This window comes from Pseudophryne corroboree, chromosome 4, assembly GCF_028390025.1.
Source record: "Pseudophryne corroboree isolate aPseCor3 chromosome 4, aPseCor3.hap2, whole genome shotgun sequence".
Taxonomy (NCBI): domain Eukaryota; kingdom Metazoa; phylum Chordata; class Amphibia; order Anura; family Myobatrachidae; genus Pseudophryne; species Pseudophryne corroboree.
Window position 1 is genome coordinate 419496997 of NC_086447.1, and position 13472 is coordinate 419510468.

Below are 13472 nucleotides of genomic sequence, written 5' to 3' on the forward strand. Positions count from 1 at the left end.
TTATTTGGCACAAACCCAGCAGAAATTCTTCACATAAGCACATTCGTGTTTCATTACTGCTGCCAATCTTAGTCAATCGGCAGAAGAATCTGGAACAGCAATACTTTCCGTCAGAAAACCCATATATGTATATATGAAATTGTAAGTGGCAATGTTCCCATAAGGCAGGCTGCTTTACTTCACAAAGAATATGGGACTGAACACAATTTAACAATGGGTGTCATTGGAATACATAAAATAAATGAATGACACACAACTTTAAAGTACAACAAAAATATATATCAATGTGCAAATTCAATGAGAATACAGCCAACAGTTTTTTTATGTATTGTATTTAACCAAAGTAAGTGAAAACGTATGCTTACAGATGGGCCGGCTTGTCCCGGAGCTCCCACACTGTCCTGGGCACATGTACATGCATGTGGCAGTGCTGGACATTTAGATTCATCTCTCTAAAAGAAATCAATTAATTAGAGTTTAAATAAACAGACCTTTAAATTATATGTGTTTAAATGAAGATTATGGAGAGATCACAGGCACATTGGTGTAATATTTTCAGATTTTATGATTCATCAGTTGAGACTACAATATCAGTGACGCTATGTGCAATAATGTTATTGCTGGACTCCTTAATTTTGGCCCTTTTTATGATTCATTGGAGATGCATTTTCAGTATCAACTATGGGTTAACTTGTAGCCAAGTGGAAACCTTTTACAATGATGTCATAATTTAAGGGGATAGGTCACTAATATGAATGCTGCAGTAACATTTGTTTTTTAGTATAGGGGCAGATGTACTAAGAATTGGAGAGTGATAAAGTGGAGAGAAAGCAGCAACCAATCAGCTTCTCCATAATTTTTCAAACACAGCCTGTAACATGGCAGTTAGGAGCTGATTGGCTGGTACATTATCTCTCTCTCCTTTATCACTTTCCAAGGAGTAAAAAAAAAAAAATATATATATATATATATATATATATATAACAAAACCAGGGTTGTCTGCACTCACAGTAAAACATGAGGTTGCTGGGGTGTCACTCAAATTCCATTAGGTCAGGGCATATACCTTTTCCCATGAATAAATATAAATCCTGTATGGAGTGCACTCACCAGACTGTTATTAGAGCCAGCAGGGGTTTTATTGAAGCATCATATACAACATCACACCACCGACGTTTCGGTCCTATCTGGACCTTTTTCAAGGTTTAACTGACACCCACATAACCTATCTATATATAGCCATCACCTAATTGTACTCTAATAAAAACCGACATGGAACATAAATGACATGGACATACATATACATACATACACATTTTAATAATGTTACCTATTCAGATCTATTCATGTCCCCACACGACCAAAGCATGTCATCCATCCCGTGTATTCAAACACTGGGCAGTTACTTACTCGTTCCCGCTTCACCCGCCAATCCCTCTGGACCGCACGCTGGCGGGAGCGGAAACAGCTACAACTTGCTTGGAACGCATCCACATGATCTCGTCATGTGATGCCCACAAGCAACCAATACTTACAATACTAGACGTCACGTGTGTTACGCGCGTCATCACGTGCGACATACGTCATCACGTACGGCACCCGCGTCACCACGTACTGTTTAATACATAGTTACCTAGGCAACCCTAATATGTGTCTGTGCACATATTAGGGTCATGCAAGACACTCCAACGTTTCAATTCCAACCATTGTCATTGGGGATAAACATACATTTTACAAATACAAGTTTAAATATCTAAAACTAGTATTTAAACTTGTATTTGTAAAATGTTTGTATACCTCTGATGACAATGGTTGGCAATGAAATATTGGAGTAACTAACGTGTCTTTCGTGCTTTGTCCTAGCCACAAATGCCACACCTGACTGGCTTGCATTTTTTTCCAAGGAATATGAGGGCACCGGGTGTATTGCAATTTTTGTTGTTTGGAATACCTATCAAGTTGTACTTTATATATATATATATATATATATATATGTATATACACACACACACAGATACAGTATATATATATATATATATATATTTATATTGAAGTGGTATTGCTGTGTGCATTATTTTATTTAGTGCTGAACTATAAAAATGTAAATGTGATTGTTAGAAATATTAAATGAAATCTACTGTAAAATGTTTCTATGTACTTTAGTTAATGTTACGAAGTATACTCTCAGAGCATAAATTCATATGTGAGGGCATCAGTAAAAATGTTCTTCATCACTGAATAGAGTTTATATTAAGGAGTGTACGCACCATATGCGAAAAGGAATGAAGTCACAGCTGAGGTCATGACAATCAGGAATGTGTATATAGCGTGGGGTATTATCGTTACCGACACAATATACCAACTTTGTTTACATTTGGCTGACACTTGAGTAATGAATGACGTAAGAGAGGATACATATGGTTTAAAGAACTACAGTATTTCTCTAAAATATATTTTTCTATTATTTACAAATTGCCAAAACTATATTTGCTTTTTTAGCTCCTCTTTGTGTATCTTAACAGCTTTCTAGAGTCATATGATATCTAAAAAGCTTTTGTGTCTGAGCAAGATTTCTAAATTAATGACATTCAGACTGGCTACTAGTTTACATCTTTTCCTGTGCTAAGTACGGGCGTACTTGTGTAATCCTCAAGATGATATAAACATAGTAAACATCAGCCAATGATTTATGTGAAAATGCTACGTAATAGCTTTACCAGAAAGTATTGAAGCTTTGGCAAAATAATCCTTGTTTTTCAGGTGTCACAATGTGATACTCCAGCCTTGCGAAATATTGCAGTGATTTATGTGGTGTATTACATTTCGAGATCTTCCAAGACAGTTGATATTTACCCATATCACTGGAAGTAATGTAGTCCCTTCAAATTATTGTCAAGACTTTGTCAAGTATCACTGTGAGTATACTTGACAAAGTATACTCACAGTGATACTTGACAAAGTATTTGACCAATCACATCAGTCCATGCCCCAGTGGAACTCACATTCTATATTCCCTACCACACGTACACACACAGACATTCACGCGAAGGTTAATTTGTAGGGAGCCAATTAACCTACCAGTATATTTTTGGATTGTGGGAGGAAACCGGAGTACCCGGAGGAAACCCACGCCATGGTGGGAATTGAACCCATGACCGCAGAGCTGTGAGGCAGTAATACTAACCATTACACCGTCTGTGCTGCCCCCTAAAATAAGAATTTACTTACCGATAATTCTATTTCTCGTAGTCCGTAGTGGATGCTGGGAACTCCGTAAGGACCATGGGGAATAGCGGCTACGCAGGAGACTGGGCACAAAAGTAAAAGCTTTAGGACTACCTGGTGTGCACTGGCTCCTCCCCCTATGACCCTCCTCCAAGCCTCAGTTAGGATACTGTGCCCGGACGAGCGTACACAATAAGGAAGGATTTTGAATCCCGGGTAAGACTCATACCAGCCACACCAATCACACCGTACAACCTGTGATCTGAACCCAGTTAACAGCATGATAACAGAGGAGCCTCTGAAAAGATGGCTCACAACAATAATAACCCGATTTTTGTAACAATAACTATGTACAAGTATTGCAGACAATCCGCACTTGGGATGGGCGCCCAGCATCCACTACGGACTACGAGAAATAGAATTATCGGTAAGTAAATTCTTATTTTCTCTGACGTCCTAGTGGATGCTGGGAACTCCGTAAGGACCATGGGGATTATACCAAAGCTCCCAAACGGGCGGGAGAGTGCGGATGACTCTGCAGCACCGAATGAGAGAACTCCAGGTCCTCCTCAGCCAGGGTATCAAATTTGTAGAATTTAGCAAACGTGTTTGCTCCTGACCAAGTAGCTGCTCGGCAAAGTTGTAAAGCCGAGACCCCTCGGGCAGCCGCCCAAGATGAGCCCACTTTCCTTGTGGAATGGGCTTTTACAGATTTTGGCTGTGGCAGGCCTGCCACAGAATGTGCAAGCTGAATTGTACTACAAATCCAACGAGCAATAGTCTGCTTAGAAGCAGGAGCACCCAGCTTGTTGGGTGCATACAGGATAAACAGCGAGTCAGATTTTCTGACTCCAGCCGTCCTGGAAACATATATTTTCAGGGCCCTGACTACGTCCAGCAACTTGGAGTCCTCCAAGTCCCTAGTAGCCGCAGGTACCACAATAGGCTGGTTCAAGTGAAACGCTGAAACCACCTTAGGGAGAAATTGAGGACGAGTCCTCAATTCTGCCCTGTCCGTATGAAAAATTAGGTAAGGGCTTTTATAGGATAAAGCCGCCAATTCTGAGACACGCCTGGCTGAAGCCAGGGCTAACAGCATTACCACTTTCCATGTGAGATATTTTAAGTCCACAGTGGTGAGTGGTTCAAACCAATGTGATTTTAGGAACCCCAAAACTACATTGAGATCCCAAGGTGCCACTGGAGGCACAAAAGGAGGCTGTATATGCAGTACCCCCTTGACAAACGTCTGAACTTCAGGAACTGAAGCCAGTTCTTTCTGGAAGAAAATCGACAGGGACGAAATTTGAACCTTAATGGACCCTAATTTTAGGCCCATAGACAGTCCTGTTTGCAGGAAATGCAGGAAACGACCCAGTTGAAATTCCTCTGTAGGGGCCTTCCTGGCCTCACACCACGCAACATATTTACGCCAAATACGGTGATAATGTTGCACGGTTACATCCTTCCTGGCTTTGATCAGGGTAGGGATGACTTCATCCGGAATGCCTTTTTCCTTCAGGATCCGGCGTTCAACCGCCATGCCGTCAAACGCAGCCGCGGTAAGTCTTGGAACAGACAGGGTCCCTGCTGAAGCAGGTCCTTTCTTAGAGGTAGAGGCCACGGGTCCTCCGTGAGCATCTCTTGAAGTTCCGGGTACCAAGTCCTTCTTGGCCAATCCAGAGCCACGAGTATAGTCCTTACTCCTCTCCTTCTTATGATTCTCAGTACCTTGGGTATGAGAGGCAGAGGAGGGAACACATCCACTGACTGGTACACCCACGGTGTTACCAGAGCGTTCACAGCTATTGCCTGAGGGTTCCTTGACCTGGCACAATATCTGTCTAGTTTTTTGTTGAGGCGGGACGCCATCATGTCCACCTTTGGTTTTTCCCAACGGTTCACAATCATGTGGAAGACTTCTGGGTGAAGTCCCCACTCCCCCGGGTGGAGGTCGTGTCTGCTGAGGAAGTCTGCTTCCCAGTTGTCCACTCCCGGAATGAACACTGCTGACAGTGCTATCACATGATTTTCCGCCCAGCGAAGAATCCTTGCAACTTCTGCCATTGCCCTCCTGCTTCTTGTGCCGCCCTGTCTGTTTACGTGGGCGACTGCCGTGATGTTGTCCGATTGGATCAACACCGGCTGACCCTGAAGCAGAGGCCTTGCTTGACTTAGGGCATTGTAAATGGCCCTTAGTTCCAGGATATTTATGTGAAATGACGTTTCCATGCTTGACCACAAGCCCTGGAAATTTCTTCCCTGTGTGACTGCTCCCCAGCCTCTCAGGCTGGCATCCGTGGTCACCAGGACCCAGTCCTGAATGCCGAATCTGCGGCCCTCTAGAAGATGAGCACTCTGCAACCACCACAGGAGAGACACCCTTGTCCTTGGAGACAGGGTTATCCGCTGATGCATCTGAAGATGCGATCCGGACCATTTGTCCAGCAGATCCCACTGAAAAGTTCTTGCGTGGAATCTGCCGAATGGAATCGCTTCGTAAGAAGCCACCATTTTTCCCAGGACCCTTGTGCATTGATGCACTGACACTTGGCCTGGTTTTAGGAGGTTCCTGACTAGCTCGGATAACTCCCTGGCTTTCTCCTCCGGGAGAAACACCTTTTTCTGGACTGTGTCCAGAATCATCCCTAGGAACAGCAGACGTGTCGTCGGAATCAGCTGCGATTTTGGAATATTTAGAATCCACCCGTGCTGTCGTAGTACTACTTGAGATAGTGCTACTCCGACCTCTAACTGTTCCCTGGACCTTGCCCTTATCAGGAGATCGTCCAAGTAAGGGATAATTAAGACGCCTTTTCTTCGAAGAAGAATCATCATTTCGGCCATTACCTTGGTAAAGACCCGGGGTGCCGTGGACAATCCAAACGGCAGCGTCTGAAACTGATAGTGACAGTTCTGTACCACAAACCTGAGGTACCCTTGGTGAGAAGGGCAAATTGGGACATGGAGGTAAGCATCCTTGATGTACAGAGACACCATATAGTCCCCTTCTTCCAGGTTCGCTATCACTGCTCTGAGTGACTCCATCTTGAATTTGAACCTTTGTATGTAAGTGTTCAAGGATTTCAGATTTAAAATAGGTCTCACCGAGCCGTCCGGCTTCGGTACCACAAACAGCGTGGAATAATACCCCTTTCCCTGTTGTAGGAGGGGTACCTTGATTATCACCTGCTGGGAATACAGCTTGTGAATGGCTTCCAATACCGCCTCCCTGTCGGAGGGAGACGTTGGTAAAGCAGACTTCAGGAACCGGCGAGGGGGAGACGTCTCGAATTCCAATTTGTACCCCTGAGATACTACCTGCAGGATCCAGGGGTCCACTTGCGAGTGAGCCCACTGCGCGCTGAAATTCTTGAGACGACCCACCACCGTACCTGAGTCCGCTTGTAAGGCCCCAGCGTCATGCTGAGGACTTGGCAGAAACGGGGGAGGGCTTCTGTTCCTGGGAAGAGGCTGCCTGCTGCAGCCTTTTTCCCCTTCCTCTGCCCCGGGGCAGATATGAGTGGCCTTTTGCCCGCTTGCCCTTATGGGGACGAAAGGACTGAGCCTGAAAAGACGGTGTCTTTTTCTGTTGAGAGGTGACCTGGGGTAAAAAGGTGGATTTCCCAGCCGTTGCCGTGGCCACCAGGTCCGATAGACCGACCCCAAATAACTCCTCCCCTTTATACGGCAATACTTCCATATGCCGTTTGGAATCCGCATCACCTGACCACTGTCGCGTCCATAACCCTCTTCTGGCAGAAATGGACAGCGCACTTACTCTTGATGCCAGAGTGCAAATATCCCTCTGTGCATCTCGCATATATAGAAATGCATCCTTTAAATGCTCTATAGTCAATAATATACTGTCCCTGTCCAGGGTATCAATATTTTCAGTCAGGGAATCCTACCAAGCCACCCCAGCACTGCACATCCAGGCTGAGGCGATTGCTGGTCGCAGTATAACACCAGTATGTGTGTATATACTTTTTAGGATATTTTCCAGCTTCCTATCAGCTGGCTCCTTGAGGGCGGCCGTATCAAGAGACGGTAACGCCACTTGTTTTGATAAGCGTGTGAGCGCCTTATCTACCCTAGGGGGTGTTTCCCAACGCGCCCTAACCTCTGGCGGGAAAGGGTATAATGCCAATAATTTTTTAGAAATTAGCAGTTTTTTATCGGGGGAAACCCACGCTTCATCACACACCTCATTTAATTCATCTGATTCAGGAAAAACTACGGGTAGTTTTTTCACACCCCACATAATACCCTTTTTTGTGGTACTTGTAGTATCAGAAATGTTCAAAACCTCCTTCATTGCCGTTATCATGTAACGTGTGGCCCTACTGGAAAACACGTTTGTTTCCTCACCGTCGACACTGGAGTCAGTGTCCGTGTCTGGGTCTGTGTCGACCATCTGAGGTAACGGGCGCTTTAGAGCCCCTGACGGTGTTTGAGACGCCTGGACAGGTACTAACTGATTTGCCGGCTGTCTCATGTCGTCAACAGTCTTTTGTAAAGTGCTGACGCTATCACGTAATTCCTTCCATAAGACCATCCAGTCAGGTGTCGACTCCCTAGGGGGTGACATCACTATTACAGGCAATTGCTCCGCCTCCATACCATTTTCCTCCTCATACATGTCGACACAACGTACCGACACACAGCACACACACAGGGAATGCTCTGATAGAGGACAGGACCCCACTAGCCCTTTGGGGAGACAGAGGGAGAGTTTGCCAGCACACACCAGAGCGCTATATATATACAGGGATAACCTTATATAAGTGTTTTTCCCTTATATAGCTGCTGTTTTGATTAATCTGCCAAATTAGTGCCCCCCCTCTCTTGTTTTACCCTGTTTCTGTAGTGCAGGACTGCAGGGGAGAGTCAGGGAGACGTCCTTCCAGCGGAGCTGTGAGGGAAAATGGCGCTTGTGTGCTGAGGAGATAGGCTCCGCCCCCTTCTCGGCGGCCTTTCTCCCGCTTTTTTAAGGAAAAACTGGCAGGGGTTAAATGCATCCATATAGCCCAGGAGCTATATGTGATGTATTTTTCGCCATCTAAGGTGTTTTTATTGCGTCTCAGGGCGCCCCCCCCCAGCGCCCTGTACCCTCAGTGACCGGAGTGTGAAGTGTGCTGAGAGCAATGGCGCACAGCTGCGGTGCTGTGCGCTACCTTATTGAAGACAGGACGTCTTCTGCCGCCGATTTCCCGGACCTCTTCTGTCTTCTGGCTCTGTAAGGGGGCCGGCGGCGCGGCTCTGGGACCCATCCATGGCTGGGCCTGTGATCGTCCCTCTGGAGCTAATGTCCAGTAGCCTAAGAAGCCCAATCCACTCTGCACGCAGGTGAGTTCGCTTCTTCTCCCCTTAGTCCCTCGGTGCAGTGAACCTGTTGCCAGCAGGACTCACTGAAAATAAAAAACCTATACTTAAACTTTTTCACTAAGCAGCTCAGGAGAGCCACCTAGTGTGCACCCTTCTCGTTCGGGCACAAAAATCTAACTGAGGCTTGGAGGAGGGTCATAGGGGGAGGAGCCAGTGCACACCAGGTAGTCCTAAAGCTTTTACTTTTGTGCCCAGTCTCCTGCGGAGCCGCTATTCCCCATGGTCCTTACGGAGTTCCCAGCATCCACTAGGACGTCAGAGAAATATATATATATATATATATATATATATATATATATATATATATATATATATATATATAAAATACATTGTATTTGGATCGGCAATCACCCTTACGCAGTCACAAGTTGCTCCGGTGCCCTCTGGAGAAAGTAATTGTACTGTAAACTCATCCATACACACACACACACACACACACACACACACACACACACACACACACATACAGACTAACTGCTTGCGTTTTCAGATCATCTCTTCACCTTATAGGTTATTTGTTGTATACTGTGACTGCAGGGATTGGAGCCTGAACAAATACTCAAATAATGACTTATGTAACAAAGGGTGCTTGGCACTTCTGTGATTGAAAGACCCCACTTCCACTTAATGCTCAGTTGACATTTGGCAGGAAACAATAAATGCTCATTATTATTTTTATTATTATTATTATTATTAATAAGATGTCTTGCTCATAATTGGAGGCATGGATTATATAAGAGTTGGTATTGGGTGAGCGGTGGTGGTGATCCCGGCGGTCAGCATACCGACGCCAGATTGCCAGCAGGGGGTGAGCACTACGAAGTCCCTTGCGGGCTCGCTGCGCTCAACACAGGTTCTATTCCCACTCTATTGGTGTTGTGGATACCCACGAGTGGGAATAGTTCCTGTTAGTCGGCATGCCGATTGACGGAATTTGTAGCGGTCAGAATTCCGTCGTCGATATATAGACAGCCAGTAACATGATTACATCCCTTATATAAAACCTAGCAAAGGGGAAGGACATCCTATTAATTATGTCATTTATTTTTTTAAGCCTTTAATTAGCAAGAATGGCTTTTGTAAGCCACCGCTTCCAGGCGGTTGGAGGTGAAACATTTTAAACATTTGCAGTCAGTGTAAAGCCAAGTGTGCTTTCAATTGACTGAGATTACAATATTAAATTTGTAAAATGCGAGGAAACGGCAGCTTACAAATGCTTCAATTGGTAAATGAAGGCCTAAGAATACAAAGAGACATAGAATTTTGACAGCAAATAAGAGCCACTTGCCCCATCTAGTCTGCCCATGCATAGCTTATGCTTATCAAACCATATTTTAATGTATTTATTACTTGCATGGAAGCTGAAATATTGTGATATGCAAGTATAAAAGCATTATAAATGACACTATTCCTAGTATTTAGACCAGCTCACTAGTGACCAATGTTATGTTAAAATGGCAAAATGCAGACGGAATCGAAAAAGAAATATTTTAGAAGCATATAGAGAGATTGAGAGAACCCAGAGGTACACTATTATTTGGTGACCCCCACGCAGCTTTTTAATGACCCCACATACATGCCAGCCACTAATATAAAGCAGAATTTTGTTCAGTGCAGATGGTGTAATGGTGAGCATTACTGCCTCACAGCAGAGGTCATGGGTTTGATTCCCACTATGGCCCCAACTGTGTGGAGTTTGTATATTCTCCCCATGCTTGAGTATCTTCCTGGTGCTCCGGTTTCCTCCCACACTCCAAAAATATACTAGTAGATTACAAAAAAAATTCAACCCTACAATAGTGTGTGCATATACACGTGTTTAGGGCAGTCTAGATGGGTAAACTGGTTCTGATCTGCCATGAAAATTTGATGAGAAGCAGCCAGCAGTTTCTTATATGTGAAAGTACAGGCTACAGCTCTGCCATGTCAGCATTACTCTGGGAGTGTGGCACTTGGCTATGAAGTCATATCCAACGCCAGACTCCCAGGTCCAAGAGAATGCTGCCTCCTTACCAACAAAGTCATTTGGAGAAGTTCCACTGAGGCCTAGGGGAACCATAAACATTTTAAAAATAAGTAATTTTTACTGTAAGGCTCCACTAAGCAAATAGCATGCATTACATCAGTAGGATAGGATCACTTCTTGCAACAATATTTGTTCTAGACTTACCATTGCAGGAATATCACAACATCTATCCCGACTCGTCCAGGTTACAGTACATACAATGTCAAACATCTGGAGCAGAAACTGGGAACAAGAAACTTGTTTATTTGTCATGTCATTTGTGTATTTCTTGATCAGACATTTCAGGACATTTGCTTAGCATCCACAGTTGAACAGATTACAAATGAACATCTGTAGTCAATTACAAAGTATGATGTCATGTCATAAATGAATTTAAGTTCTACTTGTTTGGCAAGGCTCCCCATTATTAAACTGATTGTACTGGTTGTAGTTGATGTGACTCAAAGAAAAGTTTACAAAAGCCTTTGTCACTACTATTTGGGAACTTGAAATATTGCCAAAATATTCCAAATACTAATTTTGTCCCAGAACCTCCATATTTACATAGTGGCACATAAGACAATACGAGGGCACTTATATAATCGTGTATGCGCGATAGATGTCCTGAAAATTCAAAAGTGACAGTAATCAGTCATCTTCAAAGCTGTGTTGTCTTATCTTGTCAGTGTTATCAAACAATGAAAGTAGTAAGATATAGAGCAGGCCTGGCCAACCTGTGGCTCTCCAGCTGTTATAAAACTACAGGTCCCATCATGCCTTGCAACAGTTTTGCTATTAGGAAATGCTAAAACTGTGGCAATGCATGCTGGGTTGTGCAGTTTCACAACATCTGGAGAGCCACAGGTTGGCCCAGCCTGATATAGAGCAACGCAGTACACATGGAAATAAGACAGTGCTTTTCTTTCAGGGGGTCTTGTGCACTCATATGCTCTTTAAAGTTCATTGTAATAGAGTGCAGCAATCGTAGATCTCAAAATGAGCATAAGATGATCTCATATAAGGTTGTCAACTGGCAATGTGGTTTAATGATGAATATTGAATAGCCTTAATAAAAAAAAGCTACAGTACTCTATAGAATAACAAACATGTGTTTCAATTTACTCAAAGGAGTAAAAACATTCTGTTGTATCCTTCTTATACACCTATACTATTTGTGCTATGTGGCATGAGATGCCTGTTTCCATTCCTGTATTGTGTACAATTTCCTCAATTTTGCATCTTAGTACAAAAATAGTGTACTACTGTAGGTACTTAAGATTGGTTATTTTGTTGAAAAGCAACTGGCATAAAAAAGCAGATAAAGAATAATAAAGATTGGAGCAGGTCACTCATATCAGACCTGTATTGTGTACTTTTCAACTTTGTTACTTATTGCTCCATTGTGGTACATTTGCTAAATTTTAGTGTACTAGGCACATCGGATTAATGTGCTGGCGGAGCTAAATAGCAAAAGTCTGTGACGCATCAAACGGGGGTAGTTGGCGTGATCTGAGGATAGGTGTATGTCTAGGCATCTATTTATTTATGTTTGCATAAAAGGTAAAGTATACATTCACAGCAGTAAGAAATGACGTTTCGGACTAATTTTCCAATAAAGTCATGCCTGTCCATTGTATCTGTTAAGAGGCTGACCCGTTGATGACTGAACCCCATTGAGAATTCTGTTGCCGGTTTATTATTTCAGTGGTACGAAAGTTACTTACTGGAGCAGATTTTTTGTCACCCTTTAGTTTTCCAAGCACTTCATAGCCATCTGTTGAAATGTTACCAGGTTCTTTAATTTCTTTCTCCACCACTTCATTGCAATCAACATATATTCTCACAAACTTTGGTGATACCACAAGGTGAACCTGAAAACGTTGACATTAGAGACAAATGCTCATTATTTGTACAAATATACATACAACATAAAAAAAAGTAATTGGAGGCTACTAACATTTTCCCAGAATTATCTGATATTAAGTTACCAAATGATCTCTCAGAATGGTTAGTATGTATAGTATTTGTTTTTATAGCCACACATTATAGATAAAAGGATATTGTTATATTGATATAAAAAAATTTCAATATAATGAATTAATGATATGTTCACCATTATTATAGTACATTATCATTATAAATAGATATTATTTTTGTGGGATGCGGTCATGTGACCAACACTTGGGATCCCAGCGGTCACCATGCCGATGCCGGAATCCTGAGCGCTGAAAATGCCGGTCGCCGGAATACCAACCCACAGGGGCTATTACCACTCGTGGGTGTCCACAACACCCATAGAGCGGGAATAGAACCTGTGACGAGAGCAGCGACCCACCGAGCCCGCTGCGTGGTGAGTGCAGCAAGCCCGCAAGGGGCTTTGTTGCGCTCCCCCCCTCCCCCGTACCAACATTATGCTGCCGGGATCCCAGTGTCGGTATGCTGACTGCTGGGATCCCGGTGTCGGTATGCTGACTGATGGGATCCCAGCAGTCATAGCACAGACCCAACCCCTTTTTGATAGTTATTGCTGCTTTCTTCTGCTAAGCTTGCCTATACACAATAGTGAGGGCTTAAGAAAGCCATTTTCACTACTAATATACATGTACAATTATTTAAAAATGATGTATGCATAGGCTTATAAAATGAATGTACTGTATTTTTTGAATACTATTATTTTCACGCAGTAGTGTTTCTTTAATGCATGCATAAAACAATAAACCTCACATCCTACACAAATTATACAATGACCAATGATCTCTCTTCTACAGTACCTGTGTAATTAATACTTTTGTAAGTCTACTCCAACATGTGCTGCCGGCCACCCTTTCTGCTACATGCATTTAATTATGCAATT

At 43.3% G+C, this 13472-nt stretch overlaps 1 protein-coding gene across 4 annotated transcripts in view; it reads right to left on the minus strand.

Annotated features, from left to right (window-relative positions):
- Window positions 1–13472, minus strand: part of COL12A1 (collagen type XII alpha 1 chain) — a 248292-nt gene that overhangs the window by 47582 nt on the left and 187238 nt on the right. For all 4 annotated transcript variants that reach the window (XM_063916822.1, XM_063916821.1, XM_063916824.1 and 1 more), the window contains 3 exons: window positions 12343–12489; window positions 10784–10861; window positions 366–452 (listed from right to left, as the gene is read on the minus strand). In XM_063916822.1, the coding sequence (XP_063772892.1) occupies window positions 366–452; window positions 10784–10861; window positions 12343–12489 (312 nt within the window). The remainder of the gene's footprint in view (window positions 1–365; window positions 453–10783; window positions 10862–12342; window positions 12490–13472) is intronic.